The 21,440-nt window shown below is 45.3% G+C and overlaps 2 protein-coding genes across 3 annotated transcripts; both read right to left on the bottom strand.

Annotated features, from left to right (window-relative positions):
- Window positions 1-1,370: 1,370 nt before the first annotated feature.
- On the bottom strand, window positions 1,371-7,155 carry fam124b (family with sequence similarity 124B; the record flags this gene model as incomplete). The annotated part of the gene is made up of 7 exons (XM_079731488.1): window positions 1,371-2,677; window positions 3,716-3,899; window positions 5,039-5,235; window positions 5,647-6,051; window positions 6,382-6,597; window positions 6,703-6,734; window positions 7,085-7,155. The coding sequence occupies 7 exons, from the start codon at window positions 7,153-7,155 to the stop codon at window positions 1,998-2,000; spliced, it is 1,785 nt and encodes a 594-aa protein (XP_079587614.1). The 3' UTR covers window positions 1,371-1,997.
- An 836-nt stretch (window positions 7,156-7,991) lies between these two features.
- cul3b (cullin 3b) lies at window positions 7,992-20,415 on the bottom strand. 2 transcript variants are annotated; one of them, XM_079733688.1, is made up of 16 exons: window positions 20,170-20,415; window positions 16,500-16,697; window positions 15,086-15,199; window positions 14,825-14,985; window positions 13,719-13,833; window positions 13,356-13,584; window positions 12,990-13,135; window positions 12,561-12,737; window positions 12,135-12,305; window positions 11,875-11,982; window positions 11,182-11,306; window positions 10,764-10,860; window positions 10,191-10,322; window positions 9,874-10,060; window positions 9,371-9,516; window positions 7,992-9,218 (listed from the first exon to the last, which is right to left on the bottom strand). In XM_079733688.1, the coding sequence occupies exons 1-16, from the start codon at window positions 20,230-20,232 to the stop codon at window positions 9,087-9,089; spliced, it is 2,301 nt and encodes a 766-aa protein (XP_079589814.1). In that variant the 5' UTR covers window positions 20,233-20,415; the 3' UTR covers window positions 7,992-9,086. The 2 variants fall into 2 exon arrangements, with proteins under 2 accessions (XP_079589814.1, XP_079589813.1); XM_079733687.1 differs by having other exon boundaries at window positions 10,191-10,325.
- Window positions 20,416-21,440: the final 1,025 nt, after the last annotated feature.

Below are 21,440 nucleotides of genomic sequence, written 5' to 3' on the forward strand. Positions count from 1 at the left end.
TAAGTTCTTCCAACAATTCTTAAACTAGGGCGCTTTGCCCTGGTTTGTTGCCTTTTGGCTGGGCCCCCTCTCCTTCACGCTACACTATCTCCCTATACCTCTTCAACTGATAGCTACATTCCTCTTTCCATTCTCTGCCTTTTTCACAAACTTTCTAACCGTTTTCTACACCCTTATCCCCTCCCCCCAAAAAGAAATACAAGAAATATATTCTTTAGATCAATGGAACCTGGGGGGGGGATATGGATATATTGAGTCTGGGGGGGTAGGTTCAATATATCGCTTAAAAAAAAACGTACCTAGCGTTATATTGAACCTGGGGGCGTAGGTTCAATATATTGCTTGAAAAAATAAATAAAAACCTGTATAGCCTTTCGATATATTGAACCTGGGGGGTAAGGTTCAATATTTCGCTTGAAAAAAATAAATGAATCGATAAAGTTTATCGATATATTGAACCTGGGGGGTAAGGTTCAATATTTCGCTTGAAAAAAATAAATGAATCGATAAAGCTTATCGATATATTGAACCTGGGGGATTAGGTTCAATATTTGGCTTGAAGAAAATAAATAAATCGATATAGCCTATCAATATATTGAACCCGGGTGGCAGGTTTAATATATCGCTTGAAAAAACAAAAAATTCTATTGATATATTGAACCTGGCCGGTAGGTTCAATATATCGCTTGAAGAAAAAGAAAATATGTTCATATTGTGTGCCTGGGGGGTTGGTTCAATATATCGCTTGAAGGAAAAAAAAAAACAGTCGATATATGGAGCCTGGGAGGGTAGGTTCAATATATCACTTGTAGAAAAAAAAAAAAATCTCAATGTATTGAGGGGGGTGTATGCTCACCCTTAATGATTTGAAATAACTCATGTTTTATTTTCGTGTGTACAAAACTCTTTCCCTGATCCAATCCTTGCATGAATCCCCTACTGTAAACCGTGTTGGTATAATCGGTCAATTGACCTGACCCTAGCCGAATGCTGGTCAACACCTTCAGCATTACAAATCCAGTTTCTTGCTTCTTCTTTGCTAATCCTTGATATTCCCTCCTGGCCCTCCCCGATAATGATTCAAGCCTTGTTTTATTCAACACTGTTAATAGGTTGAGGTTGAAGGCCTTCAAATACACATCTAAGAAGGGGGTTGGATAATAAGCACTAAACGTAATCGTTCACCGCCTGAACATTATTGAGACCATTTAATTGCATATGAGAGACCCAATAAATATTTATTCTTAACCAGTAATATCGATACAGGCTTTCAGTAATGTTCTTTGGCAACGACTATAAAAGAACACATCATTACATGTTAAGAATGATAAAAACCTAAACGCGGTCAGTACATAGTGCCATATGGGTGATTCAGTCTGCTGTAACCAAACTCACTGCAGAACCTTCTACAGAGGATACAGGTCTCCTGTGCTTTCAAGGGGTTAGCATATGTATAGATATCACAATATTAGACACTTTGAAAGGCCTAATAACACCAAGATCATCAAAGTTGTGGTTCAACCAAAAGATCACCACCAACCGGGATTGTTAAGTATGATTGGCTTATGTTAAATAAGTTAAAACATTTCCTTCCTTGCCAGCTTTTTCCGGGACTACCGTTGTCCATCTGAAGTGGCTCAAACATAGTAAAAAAAACCCTGATATAAATACACATAAAAAACACAAGACATTAAACATGATTATGACTTCTAAAAAGCGAAACATTAGACACCACATGTGGCAATATTAAAGGCCAACAAAGTACACGTTACATAAAACGACACGTTACTGTCAAAACTATCCATGGTGGCTAAACTGTAACCACAGGCCTCTGCTCATTTGTCCGGCTCCCGCAGCAAATGCTTTTTGTTCAAATGTATATCTTCACTCCAGGGAAAGTGTGGAGGGCTCATCTCTCTTCCCCACCGACGCGTGGAATGGTTTCACGAGGACGACTCACTCATTGATATCTCCGGCACCGGCCCCTCGCTCAGTACTCAGATGAAGAACTCGTCCATCGGCTCGTGGCCGTGTCCCGCCGTCTGGGCTTTGTGGTGACCGAGCTCGGCCGTAGTCCTGCCCGTCTCCACCGGGGGGCGCCTGGAGGGGCTCTGGCCGGCGCCGAGCGTCCTGCGGGCGTACCCCTCCCTTGCCGTCCCCGGTGAACCGGCGGGGCCCCACGTCCTGGAGGGCCCCGGGGAGGGGGTGGCGCGTGTCTTGGGGAGGCACTCGCTCAGCTCCCTGGCCAGAGTCTCCAGGGCGGAGGAGGCGCCCACGGCCGGGGGCCTCCTCTCCTGCTGCGGCTCCGCCGACCAGGAGCAGGAGCAGGAGGAGGAGGAGCAGGAGGAGGAGCGGCTCATCGGCCCGCCGCCGGCGTCGGGGGAGCGGAGCCGCGAGACGGCGGCCCCCGTGTCCACGTTGGTCTCGGGCTCCTCCGCCCGCTCCTCCTCCAGCAGGAGGTGGGAGAGGGAGCGGGAGATGGAGGGGCGCAGGGGGGAGTCGGGGGGATAGGAGGTGGAGGAGGGGGGCAGGGCGGGGCTGCTGCGCTGGGAGGAGTAGCAGGAGCTCCCCGGAGGCGTGCTGCAGCAGCTGTCCGGGACCTGGCTCTCTCCTCCTCCTCCTCCTCCTCCTCGTCCGTACGGCTTCTCGCTGCACTGCTCGACGGACAGCCGGTGACCTACAGACATCACATGGAACAGCAACAAAACAAACAGTAGGTCAAGCGGCGTGATTCATAATAGGTGTGGTCAGGCTGTGTTGTGTTCACATCGGCCACCGCATAAATAAAAGAAAGGCGCCGCTCGCTCCCCGATATATGCTGTCAGGCTTGATCGAGCATTGAGGGGGAACAAAGTTGACCACTTTAACCCTACAATAAATCTCTAGCATGTGTCGGGCGGGGATTATTGAGGTCGGCACTTTGATCGATTGTGACTCGATTCCTCCGATCTCCAAGGTCGCAGACAACGTTGTCTCTGTCGAGGATTTATCAAGCTTCAATGGATGGAGAATAAAGTTCACTGGACCCAGAATAAAACATTGTCGGCTCAATTCAAGCGCATGGAGAGAGATAGGGTAGTAGACGGGTCCTATTTTAGCTTGTCTTCGTCTCGACGGGGAAGGTGTAAAAGTGCTGGCTGAGTTTGTGTTTCACTGTTTCAACCAGTTCAACGCTTACAGAGGCCCAAGGGGAAAGGCGATTTTCTGCTGTCGATTATTATTCATTACACGGCGCTTCTCAATGCTGCGGAACGCTCCGTCCACTTGCATAGGCCTTCACAACTTCCGGCAGTGAATTTTTTTTGGACAATTCACCGTTGCTAAGCATATAATGACCGCTGTCAAGGAAAGTGGACTTTTTTGCCGTCTTTTGTATCACTCCGCAGGTAGTCTGGTAACTTATCAACCCCAGCATACTTGGTTGCTAAGCGACGTCAACGTCTTTGGCGGACTACATCTCTGCTGATCAACACTGCGAAACACACGCTGTGTGAAGTTATTTTTCCGTTTTGGCAAGTAACCGTGTAATAAGTGGGATAATGTATAGAACGTCGCTCGTCATTATCGAAAATAAGCCCCTTCACGGCGAAGCAAGTCCTGTTCTCCCTGTCGGGGCTTGATTTCCCGATAATGACCGGCGTTCTATACATTATCCCTTACATAATATACTAAAGTCTGAATCGTGAGACTAGGCTGTCGTCCCTGGTTCCCGTACCTGTCCTGCCCCCGGGCCGGGCCGGCGGGGCGAGGGTACCGGAGGGAGCGGGCAGGCCGGGGTTCTGGCCGGGGGGGGGGGCGTGGCCCGAGCCCCTCAGATGCAGCCCGAGCAGGGAGCTTTTGGAGCAGCTCAGTGCAAAGGCGGAGGTCAGAGGTCGCTGGGGTAGGGCCAAGGTTTTAACCTGCATGACAGAGGGAGGGGGGGGAGGGGGATTATGATTTACACCTCCGGATTGGGAGATTAACGCGAGGTAAGCAACTTTGACAGGATTGTCATACCACCCACATATGGCTGGTTTACCTTGTTCTGTGCGCACGCGACATGCATTTACTTTGTCTCGTTGAAAATGAGGCTCCTGACCTTTTCATTTCTTTCTAGACTTTAACGGTGTTGTTTTATGTATGGCCTCATGGAATGTATATTTCTTTCACCCAAAGTTCTGACGTCACTAAAGAATTCCAAAAGAAAATTAAAGAGTGTGTTGCCCCTCAAGCCATCATGTACCATGCATTACATCTAAAACTATTGTTTTAATCTCAACCCAGTCTTCTGAAGGTGGGCCACCCACCAAACTAGGCCAGAAATCCCCTCTCCTCAGATTCAGCTGTTTAAGAGAAGACAATGAAGAAGAAATGTAGTATTTCCGACTGTGCATGTCGCCAGAAAATAACAGTTTTAGCCACCAAGCCACCGCCTTCGCCCTGCTAACCCTAGATCTACCCCAGGCTACAGGAGACAAATATCCCCCGACTAACCATTTTGTCTGCCATAAATCAAGAAAACGTAGTGGTTGCGCGCACACACACACACACACACCCCCCCCCACACACACACACACACACACCTAAGTGTGTTAAATGTGAAATTACAGTGTGACAGAACAAAACTGTATTTCTGGAATGTGCTCAACCTTTTTTTATACAGAGCCTTTACCAGTTTTACTCGCGATAAAACTTAAATATACAGTACCTTTTAAATCAGATGAAATGAGTTAAGTGTACAATTATTCATAATTGATGACCATTAGCATTATACAACCAGCATTCATAAACATCATGGGAAATAAAAGTTACTTCAACATATTTCCTATTTCTATTAAATGACAAATGTTCGAACACAATACCTTTGGACTGGGGATCGGAACATGGACAGGGTATTAATGCGTTTATTTGGTTCTTTATGTTGGAACTGTGTCAGAGGACGAGGTGTACATTGATCATTGTGTCGCTCCTCTCTTAACCGAGCCTCGAGATAAATAGGCCTTATAAATCACATGACTCCTACTTCCTCCACTCCACACCCCTCTGAAGACTGGCCTACCTGGAAGAGGATCTTGTTTCCGTCTAGGTCCTCTGTCTGCCAGCGGTTGGTGCTGATGGGGGTGCAGGGGTTGGGGAGCAGGGGTACCAGCTGGCCCACCTCCTCCACGCTGAACTGCAGCACGGCGGAGGAGCAGGGCTCCACCCGGACCCCCGGGGCCAGCTGCTTGATGGCCAGCTGCAGGCACAGTCCTGGTTCTGGGGGGGGGGGGGGGGGGGGGGGGGGGGGGAGACGGAAGACGAAAGTGAGTGAGTTCCGACAACCCAGCCGAAGGATACTGGGTTCAATCCCCAAAGTCTGCAGCCTACCTGTGAACTCTTGAGCAAAAATACATAACCCCTACCTCCTCAGCTAATTCAATTGATCTGACGTCAAGGACAGTGAATTTGTGCAGACACGTCGGGTAACGCCATCCACTAACTCACTGTAGCTGACGTCACATCCATGTCAGACACTGTGCTTGAACGTAATTTTAGGAAACCTCTAACCAATGAACTCGAAATGTCAGTGCTCCGTTTGCTGAGAGCGGTGCTGGTTTGATTTCCCCTTGTGCTCGAGCGCCGGGGGGGTACAGACGACATGAGGGGATGTGCTCCCGGGAGGCTTGCCTGTGTGCAGCGTGAACCAGCAGAAGCCCGTCTTCTGCTCCTCGGCGCGCTGCTGCAGCACCGTCTCGTACAGCCGCACCTCGTCCTCGTAGTTGTCGTGCGCGCTGAACAGCGTCACCCGCAGCGTCTCGCCCCCGCAGTGCACCGGCCGCACGCCCCACACGGGCATCCCCGCGCCCAGGCTGTAGAAGTCGCGGCTGGGCAGCAGGTAGGGCCTCATCGGGGCGTGGGTCGGGGGGTTGCGGGAGTCCATGTGGACGCCGCCGCCGCCGCCGCCCTGGCTCCCGCAGCTCTCGGTGTGGTGGTACTGCCACGGAGGGCGCTGGAAGAAGTCCAGGACCCGCAGGATCCTCTCCTCGCCGTAGACCTCGTGGAGGAAGAAGGTGACGGCCAGGGAAGGGTAGCCTGCAGCCGCAAGACACGGCACAGCTCAACGCAGGCTCTGCTGCTAGGGTGCTGGGGTTTGGTCTGTGTTAAGCCCTCCGAATGTAGATGCATCTCTGTCAATATATATTGATATCCAAAGATATACTGGATATAAAGTGCTGATATACATTTCACGTGAACTGTTATTTAACAGACATTATTAGTCATATATTTTCTTTAACATCAACATTTTTAGCATTTGTGTGCAAATGTGAAGATAGCGCAAGCTGAAAATTAATTTATATAATCGACGTTTTCATATATTTATTTTTCTTTCTAATAGCAAGACGACTGAAAGATCCCTACTACCTGTCAGGGGGCCCAGACGGGACGGACGGGAGTACTCGCGGAGGGGAGACGCCCTCTCGGACACGTGGAAGATGCGGAGGCTAGGGCAGAGCCAGCGGAGCAGTTGGTCTGCGGTGTGCTGGAGGAGCAGAGAGTCTCCAGGGTTGGCCAGGAGGTGCAGGTTCACCAGAAACACCTGCTGCTGCTGCTCTTTCAACCGCCTGGCCCTCAGCTCTTCTGGAGGGGGGTTGGGGGTAAATCAAACAATCATAGAAACAGCTATGAAGCTACATTTGCATACTATCGATTCGATTTAGTTATGCTGCAAGGAACCATACTTACTGGTGGACGACGGCATTTTACTGCTATCTGATCTAAAGAGGAAAAGATCATAGGGTATTATGAAGAGTCTAGAGGGAATTCAATTAGACGCGTCCCTTAATAAAAACAATGCAGGGAACATTATATTGTCACCATCTTGTGGTTGGTTTGGAAACTGGCCTTGGTCGCCATGACAACAAAGTATCTTTGTTGCCAAATGTGTAAAAGATAAATAATGCGGAAAAGGATCAACTGGTGTACTATCATAGCAGAGACATTGCGTTTCAAAAAGGCTGAATAACCAAAGCAACGTCGATACAGAGACACTAAACACAATCACAACAAACGGATGAAAGCGCACGGCTAAAGTTCGCTAGCCTTAGCCGCCGCTCGGCTAACTCACTCGGCTGTTTCGGCTCCCGAGTCCACGTTCTCATCTTCAACTTCCTCAAACAAACTCGCTCTTCGTATCATCGTCCGAGGGAATAGGGCATTAAGTGGCGTCCTTGGAAAACCCACAGGGATGCGAGACGAGTAACATTTTGCCACGGCTTCCGTGAGATACAACGCATCCCGTTAGGTTTTACAGAGAGCCAGGGAGGCTGGGTCGTCGCCCCTCAGTCCAGACCGCAGAGCGGCGTCTCAAGTTGGTCCGCTGACGTCACCAGGCAAACACGCACCGTTAGGTTTATTATCCCGGCAACAATTTACATATGGGTCAATCAACAAAAACACAGAGGCTTTTCTCATTGCCATGAATTCCAACAAGTAAAAGCAATGGGATTCACACTGTGTAACCGGGACGTGGATGTTTGGGCGTTCTAAAGCCAAAGCCGGTTATAATAAAACAGCAGATGGCAGCCGTCGAACAATATGAAAGGACAAAGAAGAGCCCAGAAGGGTTGAACAGAATTGTAAGTCTAACGTTAGTGGACTGGATGGGGGTGTCTAAACCTTGAATATTGAGGACATAATCTGTTAATGCCTTGAGAGCATTAACTCCGGTCAAAGTTGATTTTCAGTGTTCTTCACAAGGTCAGTGTTGGATGAGATACTGCACATTGGGCAATAATGATTGGAATATGTCGAGCAACACTGTATTGCCTACTTTGTGGTGTGCGTGTTAAAAATTAAGAGGGTTTTATATAGATTCCTGAATCCTTGTCAAATCAGGATTCTTATACCTTTTTCTTTTTACTAGAACCCATGAATCTTCTTTATTTGGAAACGTAATTATTTTAACCCAAACACTGCAAACGTATAGCCTTCTTCATGCTTCGGTCAAAAAGCACTCCATGACTTCATTTATTCTACATTTAATATGATGAAAACAAGGCCCTGTACACTCCACCTTTGCAGTGAGTACAACAATTATTTTACAATTTGTACACATTAAAACATCGTTCCATCCATTCCAAATGCAGCTGAGAATGGCAAAACAAAGTTCCATTTGAATTCTTTAAAGTGGGGGACGGGGGACATTCCAGACAGGAGAATCTTCTGGGCCATTGTGGAGCCATTATTCCAGCAGAGGAGGTGTTATTGGAGACCATACACCACTTAAAGGGCATTAGGTCATTAGCAGCCCCAGCCCCATTGACCCAGTATGATAGAATGCATGCCATATACCTACAGCTCTCACTACCAACACAAGTGGCAAGAATTTGGATTGGAATTTGGCATAAAACATTGGACTTGCATGAGGTACAATCTGTTAAGCCAGTAACGGAAAAAGGAACAAAAGAAAAACAGACAAATCACTTGGAAAGTCTAATTGAATTGAGCTATCTCCTTGGAAGTAGTCAACATTGTATTGCAATGCTATTATAACACAGGTCTGTAGGGTGTGCAACGTTTCTCCTTGAATTTAATAAAACCCCAAGGAGAATGTGAAAACGTGTCGATAACCTGCTAAAGCCATCGTGGTGCCACAAAACACAAATGTAACACATCTAACATCAACATTTAAATTGTGGGTTGGGTGGGAAATTTATATATTTTCACAGCCTCCACAAAAGCCCCCTCCCTCCACAACATCTCTTATATTCACTCTGCCTGTTCCTCTACATCAACAGAACAGTAGATTAAGTGGCAGACCCACTGAACCAATTGTCTCAAAAGGCCACATTAGAAACATGACGGTAACACAACTTTATCACCTCGACCTTCAACTCTCTGTGCCAATAGCATCAAACTATTGTTGGAAAGTTGTCAGGTCTGTTGATTGGTTTTAGTTTTGCTTACATGTTTAATGGAAGAGAACAAAACCCAAACAAAAATAAACCAGCTTCTCAGTGTTTCCCAGAATCAATGATGAAAGCTCTTTTTCGAGTTCATTCAACCACATAGCAGTCCACAGAAAAGAAAAGGCTCTCAGTTTCTCTTGACTTGTCAGTTGATTCTTTTTATGCTACATAGGTATATACTTTGCGGTCCTCCGGCGTTCGTGCTAAATATTCCCTCTCAATCAGTCCTTCGATGCGCTTCTTGATGACTACAGGACTAGGGAGGAATCGTGCTCGCAACTGTTGCGTGACCTAGGAAGAGAGAAGGAGAAAATACATATTCAGCATTCAGTATTCATTCGCTTGATCGATTATTATTTCCCAAAGGATACAGACAAAGTTTTGGTAAACTTATGAAAACAAAGGCTTTTGCAAATCGGAGCCTAGAGAGTGTGTTAACTGACCTCTGCTACCAGTACGTTGTGCTGCATCTTCTTTCTTGACTTCATGATACGGACGATGGCGGCTTCTATCTCGTGTTTCCTGTCGTCGTCCACTTTCTGCCGCGTCTCCTTCCGCTCAGGGTCTGACTCCCCCTGTTTAGCCGCCACTAGGAGTCATGACGACAACATGACAAGAGAGGTAAACACCCTGACTGACTGTTAAGACCTCAAATCTCCATATGATCAAATATGCTGATTTACCACTACAGCTGTTTTGGTAAAACCTTTATACTTCTATATTTAGATCATACATCAGACCCTTTGTAAGATTCTGTAAAATTGCAAAATATTATCCAATATATAACAAAAAAAATAATCATTGCATATATACAAACACTTGCTCTAATAACTATAGCTACTCTGCAGCTAGTCTTCATGTTTTCCTTTTAGAATCTGTTATCGTGGAATGTCCAGGTCTTTATATGTTTTGTAGCTGTCCAACTTTGTGTGGAAGTCCAGTCTACCTGTCTGGATCTTGACTCTGTGAAGTTTGGAGGTGAACTGGTCGTTGACTGTAAACGCGTGGCCGTTCTCGATCTCTTTGGACTTGGGCTCCTTGGTGAGCACCCTCTGGGTGGGCTTCCCGCAGGCCAGCGACTGCAGCGCCCGCACCAGCTCCCTCTCGGGAATGTCCGTCTCCTGCTGGATCTCCTGCAACGGCGTGAGCGCGCAACATCGGGCCATCAGTAAAACCGGCGGGTTGCGTACATCGAAAGCGCTACTGCTCATAGCATCAAACCCTAATGTACTGGCAGTAAGCCAACGAAGCGTCCTCCCATACCTCAAACGTGGACTTGTCTCGGTTGTTGAACAGCATGAGGATAGTCATCTGAAAGGTGGACACCTGTAAGATGTGCTTCCTGGTGTTGGAGCCAGTTACCTGGGCTCCTCCCACGCCGACCTCTGACCCGTCCTCCTTGAGGAAATGGGAAACACTAACTCAGTCATATGGTCTTTTTGGAGTCATTTCCCAATTGTTAAAGTGCAACTGGCAGGTTTGCACCCCCAATTTATCAACATGTGGGGAAAGTGTGAAAGAAGTCAACTTAGAATTAAAGCTCTGCGGCTTAGAATTAAAGCTAGACTCATTTTAGTAACACACTGTGCACAAACATTTGACAAAGGAATCACAAGCGTAATGCACCATGTGACACGTCAGCGCTACAGAGTGACAACCTTGGGTAGAATGACAACAAACACAGCATCCTTGAATGTACTTGTATATATGATTAACCTTAAGCTAGAGTAGTTTCATTCCACAAACTTCTTAAAAAGGTCCTGCCCTTTTCTTGAATCCATTGTTTTTTTAACCCGGCTGTGCATATCTTCCCCATGTGAAGACGGTGTTATATACCTTTTTGATTGGTCCATGGAAGGTGGCGTTGAGGTCCGCAGAGCCCATGTGATGCTGCAGTGTGAGTTGTCTGCCGCTGTGCTTGGCAAGGTAGAACCTACAGGACGACACAGACCATTAGCAAGCCATTGATCCTAAATAGACTGCATGGATGGGGAGGATTGTTACCTTCCTACAGGAGGACCCAGAGGGAATAGCCATTAACCTAGTTATGTGGGGAAGCGAGGTAGCTCACCAATTTGGAATTCAATTCAATTAAGCAGTTATCCTTTATTTTGAAACCAAAAACCCACAGACGGGCATGCAGTTCCATTTCATTACTTCCTAATTGCCACTTTGCATCTCGCGAAAACAAAGTTGTTTATCCCGTCTGTGCTGCCAAGAGCCTCTTCTGCCAGCGGTTAGATAACAGACTGACCTTCTGAAGACTTCAAATGCGTGTCTTGGCGACGGGGGGATACTGCACTTTGGCGTCGCAGACTGCGTTGGCCAATACCCCGTGGTCAGCACCCGCACCGTCAGGTCCACTCCTCCCAACGACACCTGAACTCACACACACACACACAACATTTTCATGACCTTCTGGGACCGGCTCCTGACTTGCAGTCCACTACATAAGTGCTGGTCTGAAAGCTCGCCATAGGAACCAGTCACGGGGTAGAGAGGCATGAGGAGTGGGAGCGGCCATTTCAAAGACATCCTCATGCACCTTGCACTGGGACTAGCCACGCAGAAAAAGCTAGAGCTCTTCTAATAAACCAAAACCACAAGTTTAGCCTCTGAAGTCCTGCAGGGATTGTATGTTTACAACCGTTTCAAACCATTTATAACCATAATCATATGAGTGAGGACTTGGTTATAAAAGGGACTAGGAACGGATGGAGGTCAAAGCGTTGTGCGTTGTCTTATGTATTACTGTACAATACGGAACTGCTGTGGCAGCAATTCAGAGCAGGCACAAGTGCGAGAGATTCATATAGTTCATTGAAATGTCAAGTCGCGGGACAACCACTGCCTAGGGAGCACAGGTGAAGCAAAAACTGCTATGATGAGGGAAAAAAGAGGAGAGGGCCGCACTGCAATACTTTAGTCAGATTAAGCGCTTTCTTACCCCTGTAGTCTGTAAATGTTGCCTGAACTCGTCCATGGTGGTGTTGGAGATGCTCATGTCCCGGAACATGCCCTCCAGCTTGGAGGTGAACTGACAGCCGCACTCCGTCTGGGGCAAAGATAATGGTTGAGTGACAGGCGGCTAGTCGCACAGGAAAGGTCATTCACTCTTGTCACTCAGGATGCGCAACACCAAGAATAAGAATATAGAATATAGGCTCGTTTACGTTCCAGGGCACACGGGTGTCCTCTCCTCCTCACCTTGAGCTTGGAGATCATGTTCTTCTCCGAGTCGTCCGAGACGCTCTTGTTGGTGAGCAACCGACGGGCCAGGTGCTGCTTGTAGTACCTCTCAAACACGTCCTTCTCCTGCATGAAGCGGAACAGCACCATGGCCTTGTCCAGGATGGACTCCACCTCCTGCTCCGTCAGCTGGACACGGTTGCAGACAGATTTCGATTGAGGAAACGAAGCAATGTACAAAGCACGTATTGGAATGTTTCAAATATATCTTCCAGGGCCGTGATGGTAGCATAGAACCACAGTTAGGCATACTTTCTTTGTAAGCACTCAGATATAAACAATTCCACTGGGAAACTTACCGTAGTGTTACCATATCTAGACCTTTACACTGTGCCAGAATGACACACACTGTTGACTGAAGGTTTCCCCGTGGAGAACACTCACCCCTTTCACTCCCTTCTTCAGCTTGTCGTCGATGAAGAGGGACAGGTACTCGGGCGAGCGGGAGTTCAGGTTGAGGAAGTACTCAAAGTCCCCAGCGATGGTTTGTTTGAAGAGCCTGTCGTTGTTGAATGACTCCTGGAGGAAGCGGTCGAAGCGCGTCTTCAGATCCAGCAGGCCCTGGCCAAAGTAAAGAAGAAATACGAATCCAATAGGGTTAGAAAATGAAAAAATGCGCCATAGTTAACGTGCAAATATGTTTTCAACATGCTGCCCCCTAGTGTGAATATGTGGCTGTGCATATTCCTATGCAATGCTTCTTATAAGAATTGATAGACGGTCAATCCTGTGCGATGCTGCGACTCCCAAGCCAAAGCGGATGGATACTGCCAGACATAGATAACGCTTCTTTGGCAGGAGAATGTCCCTTACCTGGATGTAGTCCACAGGATTCTTGCCCTCTCCTTCCTCCGACACCAGAGCCTTGCCCTGCTCTCTGAGGTAGGAGCTCATACACTCACACATGGTTTTCAGTCCATTAGGCACCCTGCTGAACAGCTTATACATGCACGCCAGGTCTGCACACAGATTGCATCGGTATTAATAGACGAGAAGAGAATCCAAACGGATACCAATCATTGGCTGGACAACATGTTGATGTGAAACTTCTTTGTGAACACCGAGCCAGCCCTGCAGTCATGACTCATAATGAGAAACAATGGGAAACAGCGACAATAAACGAGGACACATGGGGAGCTACGAAATCAGATAAAAATGTGCCAGGCTCCACCGACCGACCTTCCGTCTTGCCGTTCTTCAGCATGTGGACCAGGCCCGAGTTCTCCATCTCCACGATGGTCTTCATGTGTTTGGAGATGAGCTCCCGCTCCACCACCTTGACGATGGGCTCCTCCGTCGTCTTGTCCAGGCAGTGCATGACTCGCTCGATCTCCTCGTTGATGCGCGCCTCCACCTTCTTAATGTAAACACTGGCGCTGTTCTCCGCCAGGAACTTCTGGCTCTCCATCTGGCGGGGGAGGGAGGCAAATGTGATGAGTTCTGGGGTGATGAGCAGAGCTCTCTAAATAAGGCCATCTGTGTGCTTTGAAGGTTTGAGTCATGTACTTATCTCCCTTGCATTCATTTATTTTACACACAAACCTGGAAAAACTCTGCAGACATTTCTAGGAACGGCGCCTCGAAGTCTTCTTCGTATACAGACCGTCCCTCCAGCCCGAGGATCATTAACATCTGGCAGGCGTTCCTGATGGCGCCCCTGGAGGACAGACAAAGAAAACCATCAGTAATGTATAGCCACTACCAAAACGGCAAAGGGTACGGATTCTGTTCTCCTGACCTTGCTGGAGGCCACACATACAACTCAGCAGTAGAAGTCAACCACTATAATGGTACCAAGAGTCCCAAAATGAAGTGAAAAACCAAAATGGTTTCGAGGGGGAGGGGGGCTGGATGGTGGAACGGTGGAAGGACGGTACTGGTATCCACCCCATTTGCACGATTGACACCACCATCAACTGAGCAAAATGCACATGGTCATTACAGCCAAATTAGCCTATAACTAAGTGTAAGAACTTGCATGAATGCCTGCTTTTTTTAATTAATACAATGCGATTCTTACACTGAAATTAAGCATTTATTGATCTGAATACGCCAAGTGAGTTATAAATAGTTGCTCTTAGGAATAGGCTTGGGCGGTATCAATTTTTTCATACCTTCCTGACATTTATCCGGGGTATATAGCATTTGATGGGATTTGAGCAAAAAAAACCAAAATAATAGAACCACTTAAAACGAGAGCTGCTGGTGAGAGAAGCCATTGTAGCATGTAAGAGAGCTTCAGGCCTAAAATTCAGTCGTTCAACTTTGCAATTTGCCTTCTTATACCAGCCAAGTGAAGTCTTGCTGGGTTTAAATACTTATGACCCATATAATTATGAATAGATGTGCGAAGCGCTCATCTTCCATAGATTCAATCTAACCCCTCTTGCCCACTGCATCCGTCAACGGACGGATCCCATTGACTTTGAATGGGGCGGAGCCGCAATGCATTGTGCATCCGTCCGTTCCGTTGGATCCGTCGGCTCCGTCAAGAAAGTTGAAAAATTTTCAACTTTTCAGGCAGCGACGGATCCGTCATCCAATCAGATCGCGTATGCTCGGGCTTGGCAAGTCTCAGTGGTTACTCAGCAACTGAATAACAAATGATCCCTTCCTTGATTCCACGCTCCAGCTGATTCTCTGCCCACCTGTCGACCACCTCGCCCTTCCTCTCGCGGGCGATCATGTCCAGCAGGGTCTGCCGGAGGTGGTCCCGGATGCAGCCGTAGCGCACCACCTGGTCCCTGAAGATGATGAGGCCCAGGTTGTACACGTTCTCTACGTTGTTCTGCTGCACGTACACTCGGTCCTGAGGACAGGGACACAGGGAACCCCAGAATGAGCGACTCAATTGTATTTTATACGAGTGTTTTATTTCGATTTTTGAGTCCACTTCGACTATCACTCACCATGTACATGAGTATGTCCCTGATCATAACCATGGCTGTCTGATGGTCATTCCAGGCCTGGTTTAAGGTCTGGAGGAAGTTATTGTTCAGAGAGTTGAGGACATCTTCCCGTACCTTAAGTGGAAGAACATTTACATTATCACACTATGTGGTTGTAACACACACACACACACACACACACACACACACACACACTTCCTGTGTCTGTGTGAGTGTCAAGTATGTGTCTGAGTTTCACTGACAGAGATGTAGAACCCTTACAGACGTCCAGTTGCCTTGTCTTCACTATAATCAGGAAATAATATTTTATATTGAGAATGGTTGGCTGACATTAAACACCATTTTTAAATGGCCTCATCCCAAATCCAGTTCTGAAAGGTGGCCTTTTGTCATGATGTGAACCCTTCAACAGGTACGACTCCTTTACCATACATTAGATGGACTCATATACGTTTTATGACAACATTTAATACTCAGAGCTGCCGTCAAGGCCAACCTTTCCCTTCCTGCTAGTGCCCTTTTTCAGTCCATTACTGTCCAGCAGCCCCGACAGGGGAAATATAGTGTGACTCTATATATCCCCTGAGAGCAAGACCCGATTCCAACTTGCTTGCTTTCTTTCTTGTACGTGTTGAAAGTACTTTTATGATCTGCAGCCTTTTCTCCCTCTCCACTTTCAGCGTACATACAGACTTGATAAAGGAACCACTGCAGAGTGACTCAGCACTGTGAACGTCGCCTCTCGCTGGACTGAGATTCTCAAAGGGCACGGAGGCCTCCCTCCGTCACCGCTTCCTCCTCCTCCTCCTCCTACACCTGGAGGTGCTGGTGGTGATGCATCATCGCCTCACTGTGCTCTGTCTGGCCAGGGTAAGGTGTAACAGGTGTTGGGTGTAAGCATAGTGGAGAGGTGTCGGTGCGACCGGGGCCAAGAGGGTAACCCGAGTGTGTGCTTTCCGTGTATATTAGAACTTGGGACGCATAACTGTGGAATGTGACTGGCGTTCCGTTTTTCGTATGATTTCAGTTCTAGCCAGGGTTTTGGGGTCCAGGGCGTCACATTCGATTAGCTGTTCCTCGGAGCATGCATACATACATTCATACAGAAACACTATTCTCGTGCCATAAGTAAATGGTGTGAACATGGCCACGGCAGGGTTTGGACCCAATATCTTCTCACTGCGAGCTGACATACGTTCCAACCAGTTAAACAACATCTCTCATCACTGAAATACCTAGACCTGATTAATCATATGTCATCTTAACCAGCAAGATCATGCATTGCAAGTATGTGAATCCCGTTTAATCTGCAGGCAGGAAAAGCCTGTGTTCAAAAAACAATGTTTGTTCCTGTTCCTGCTTTGTGAAACATCACTATGCAAATCCTTTGAGGACTGATGTGCAGTGGCCTTACTTTGTTGATGAGATGCTCCGTCACCACCTCCCGCAGGCCCGTGTAGAGCTTCTCCCCGTGTTTGTGGAGCACCATGGTGTAAGCGTTCCTGTACAGCTCCTCGAAGCTCAGTCCACTGTTGTTCTTCCTCTGGATCTCCTGGATGGCGTTCTTCAGAAGGTCCCAGATGTTGTTGACATACTTCTCGTCCATGGTCATCTGCAGCAGGGGCCAAGAGCAGAAAAATGGGGAAAAGCACAAGACAAGAGATGTGAGCGAGAAATAGAAGCTATTGTTTGCAGTATTTTCACCCCAGATAACTCGCCTTTCCAACCTCTCTCAATCACAAATGAGGGAAAAAATAGCCCAAAGTAATCACAAAACGATAGCAGTGCAACATATTTGATTCATATTTTCCCTCTCTTACCCACGATAAACAGGTTTTGTGGAATTGCTTTAGCCATCTATTATGGAGTGGTTTGGTGTTGCTTCACATTTAAAGCAGTCCCTCCTCCATTGAGTCTGAAGTAACTGATGAGGAAATACCCAGTACCAGAATGTGAAAACAAGCCTCTGATTAAATGCTGCCTCCTCTTACCAAAGAATATACTGCATCTTCTCTTTGCTTTCACACAACTCACAAAACACATCTTTGTCAATGTGTAGCAACATAACTGATCATATTGAAGTAATATTAATTTATAAAAAACAAAAAAAAAAAAATATATATATATATATATAAACTGTAGACCCAAATTGTATGCAAGGAAAGCCTGCGGGCCAACTAACGCGTTTCTCTTTTTAACCTCAGAATAGGCTGGATCATTTGGACAATGGCTACTTATAACAGAGAAATGTGCCAGTACAAGATGAATTCAATGACCATACTTTGTCATGGCATCGAAATCTAGTGTCTTGAAATTACAGTGGAATTTTCTGCACATGAGGGCAGACCTGTGAGAGAAATAAATATATTTTTCCTGGACAATGTCCCCACGGATATCATATCCACATTTTAATCTGCTTTATGTGTTCCATAAGCACTTAAATTCCACCTTGGGAGAGCAGAGAAAAAAAAATAGCAGTTGGATACCATTCAAGAAATACAAAATGCATTAAAGACCCTTACATGTGGTTTTATATTTGATATTGGTTGTTTAATAATTTCTATGGAGGTGAGTCAACACCATTAAATCAACTGATACTGACAGCTAAGTATGCCTTCAGAAATAAACTATAGTGTGTTTTAATTATTTTAGTCCAAATAAAGCAAACCCAGTATAATATTTTCGGATAAAAAAAAAAGTAATATTTTACTATTTGGCCGCAATTATTTATGGATGTTATTTTGCCACTCTTTTGTATGCTCATTCTTTTCTACATCACTTTATACATCAATACTAAAACATAAGTTACTATTAAGCCTTCATCATCTGATCAATGCTAAACAGGGCTCGGGGTGTGGAAAGAGAGTCATAATTGTAGCAATCTTATTTTGTTACCATGAAATATCACTATTTATCTATATTATATCCTATTGATCTACTCGATTGGGTCGGATACAGATAATAAATTCCAGAGAGACAAGGTCCATTAGTATTTGCGTTTCTAATTGAGATGAAGATGACCATCCTTCTGTCATTTGGACCAAGAACAAACAGTTGTGTAACAACACAAGCCCTTCAGTGGCCCTTTTGTTCTATACTTAAATAAATAGTGCATGCTTACCTACAGTCCAGTTCTTTGTAAATGTATGTATTTATGTGTTACAATGTTTGACACAAGGCTTTCTTTAACGCTGGATTCTCTGTTCTGTTAGTTTAACCTGTGAGTAAAGCAGAACACTGCTTTACATTACAGACCGTTGCTATGGTCGCAGTTCTGATCAAAGACTCTGAAGGAACTGGATCATATGAATCTGCAAATCCACTGCAGGAAGGAATGTCAATGTCAATATTCCCAAAGAAGTCTCCTTAACCTTGTCTCACTTCTCAATCAATGGAAATGTTCAGTTAACCGCAAAGTAGGCTAATCTTAAAAAGACTAGAGTTTAAGTTGTTATGGACGCAGTTTCAACCGTAGAATGGAACAGACTATGTTTCTTATTTGAAGCAATCAATGCATTGAAATCGCTTTGGGGTTATTTCTTTGGGTGAAATTATTGATTTTAGTGAGTAGCTGTAAAAATAGTGGGATAATGTAACTGAATCACCCTTCAGGTTTTATTTTGCAATAACGACCAGCTCGCTGTAAATTTTCCCTTACATAGCATATATATCAAAAAAAGGTATGACAATTCTTAATAGATGAAACGTTTGCAGTGGCAAATTCCATAGTGTAATGTTTTTTTATTACTCATAAAATCCTTTACTTTATTAGGCCTATTGAGTCTGGTAGACGATCAGGTCGGTCGACAGCATAATGCTCTTCATAACTTTTGGTGTTTCAGGGTTTTAATGTAACTGCTGTTTAAAAATGAACATTGTGGGGTCCACTGAAACAGTGTGACAAAGGAAAATAAAAAGACAATTGATAAGAAACGGATCTGGTATGGTAACAAGTGTCCCAACATGATGGAAAATATCAGGGCGTATCCATTTAGTTAGTAATCAGGGGTTACCACAGGTAAAACATGTTTAACATCAATCATTGTATAAGGAAGCGGTGACATTCCATCCCCCTCACTGACCAGCAATTAAGAGAGCACAGGTAAGGGCCTTTTATCCATCATTGTTTGTCAACAGTCTCTTGGGGTGTATATCAACCATAGGAAGACAAGGACACGTGAAACACAATTCTGGGATTCAGTAGAAGTGCAGGTGGCTCCTTAATGTCAGGCAAGCCCAAACACATATATTTCAAAACGATCCTCTAATAGCAATATCTCTGTAAACAATGAAAAAAAAAAAGGGCTGGGCATCTTTTAGGGGGTTTAAGCACAGCTCTTTCTGATAGTACAAACCTAAAATACAATACTCACAGAAGAACAACCAAACATGTCGGGGGAGAGCATATTCAACAAGTAACTGCCGTCCACAATCCACATTGTATAGGAAACTAGGTCATCTCATTTAGAAGAACTCCAGGCATGACTCAGACACAAAAGAAACGAATGCCGCTGCCATGTAGAACCATTCCTCTCTGATTAATCTAAAACAATGCAAAAATACAAACATACTTCCGCGTAAACACAACTTTTAACAGGTTATACAAATACGTAGGCAGAGGTTGTGTGACTGTGCTAATCAACACACACATGTTCTGAAACACTAAATTGAAAACATGTCGTACATGCATGATGAGAACTCACTACATGAAGGGAATGGAAACGTGTTGTGAGGGGACTCTCATTCATTGACTGTCTGGAAAGCGAGTAAGAGTGAAACTTGCTGTGTAAAAAAACGGAGCTAGCTGTGCTAATTGAAAGAAGTAACTTAAAGCAGGTTCACTAACATGTCACATTTCACTGGGTGTGCGATGAGTCACAAAGTTAGCAAACCACACTGTCTACTCCCGAGTAAAAAGACTGACCGACGGTGGCTTTGACTCCTGCCGTTTTGTTGACTGGTTTCAGCCTGCCGTATTTACTGGTTAGCTGTTCAACATGTTAGCATTTTAAAAGCAACCGAGACCACGGCCATCGAGTCAGCTGCTGGCCGCAAACGGAGCACGTATTGCGGTGTGTACTTACAGGAAAGGCCCGTATCCTCATCTTGGTATCCTTCTTGGGACCGCCTTTGCTGAGAGTGGACATGGTAACTTCGTCACTATACTCCTTATTTACATGAAAGTGTTCTTCGAAAAGGGACAGGGACTTATACTATTTACGGAGCAGCCGATGTGGCTTTCAATCGACCCTCCTTTTAGGTCCGTGTCCCCGCAAAGCAATTTATTGTTGACAGCCAATATGCCAAATTCAGTCGCTCATCATACAGCAATGGCGGACTACCTGCACTTCTCACTGCGCAGAGCTCCCGGACATCAACTCACGCGAGAAAGCAGCACTTGCTCACACGTATGATTTTCAAAATAATTATTGTAATTATAAATAGGCCATTGATTATTATTTTAAAAAAATAAATACAATAATTTTATAAAAGTACGGAGCAAGATCTTTTGGCCGTCAAGACTGTACAAGTTTCCAGTATTTTGATATTAGACCTAATATGTTATGTTAGTATGATATAATGATATTACCATTCTGTATATAATGTTGTATTAACAGCTTACCTTTGGTTTAGTTCTCTGTTCTCCTTTTCCATTAAAGTAATGTAATGGGAGCTGATTTGTGACATGATAATACCTGCCTGATTCTATGAACCTGGTGTAAGCTGCACACTAAGAATGATAATTCTATAGAGAAACATTCGGGTTCTCTGTATAACCTTTAATTATGATATGGAACCCCAAAGATCCCTTTTTCCGAGAGTGCCTATTCACAGGGACAAATGCTGATAAATGTTCAATCTAAATGTAAATGTAACAATTATGCCTTTCTTTCCTCTGGTTCTCAAGAGATACAGACCTTTAAACTGACAAACTGCCAGGGAAATAATGCATGTTAACATTTTACATTTAGTCAATCAAAGTTACTTACAAGTGAGGTTGAGGACAATCAAAGCATACACTACAAAAAGTGCTGCACAAGTAAGTTTATAATTTGTAAAAGCTAAACCCCCTGGTTCTCTTGGGTTGCGAAAACATTTGAAGTCAGAGAGCAGAGCAACTATGCTAGGCTATTTAGCTGCTTGGGAAACGTTTTAATCCAAAACAACTCGGAGGGAAGTCAGATACATGTCATTAGGTAACAGGTGATTGTTAGGTATATAGCTAGAAGTTTATATGTATGCTGCAGGCACTGGGGCTTAACCATGATATGGTTTGGATGGGAGTTGAACACCAAGGCACGACACTATCCTAGTTATTTTTCTGTATAGTAGTGTATAGCTTATGGCGTAGAGT

The sequence above is a fragment of the Pollachius pollachius genome (assembly GCF_949987615.1).
Source record: "Pollachius pollachius genome assembly, chromosome: 3".
Classification (NCBI taxonomy): domain Eukaryota; kingdom Metazoa; phylum Chordata; class Actinopteri; order Gadiformes; family Gadidae; genus Pollachius; species Pollachius pollachius.

Bases quoted from the DNA above. Each gene is read 5' to 3' on its own strand.
- cul3b (XM_079733687.1), bottom strand. From the start codon at position 20,232: ATGTCCACTCTCAGCAAAGGCGGTCCCAAGAAGGATACCAAGATGAGG. The intron at 10,861-11,181 runs GTCAGTCTGTTA...GTCGTCCTGTAG, and splicing joins GCATTTGAAGTCTTCAGAAG to GTTCTACCTTGCCAAGCACA. The intron at 9,219-9,370 runs GTCAGTTAACAC...CTCTCTTCCTAG, and splicing joins ACAACGTACTGGTAGCAGAG to GTCACGCAACAGTTGCGAGC.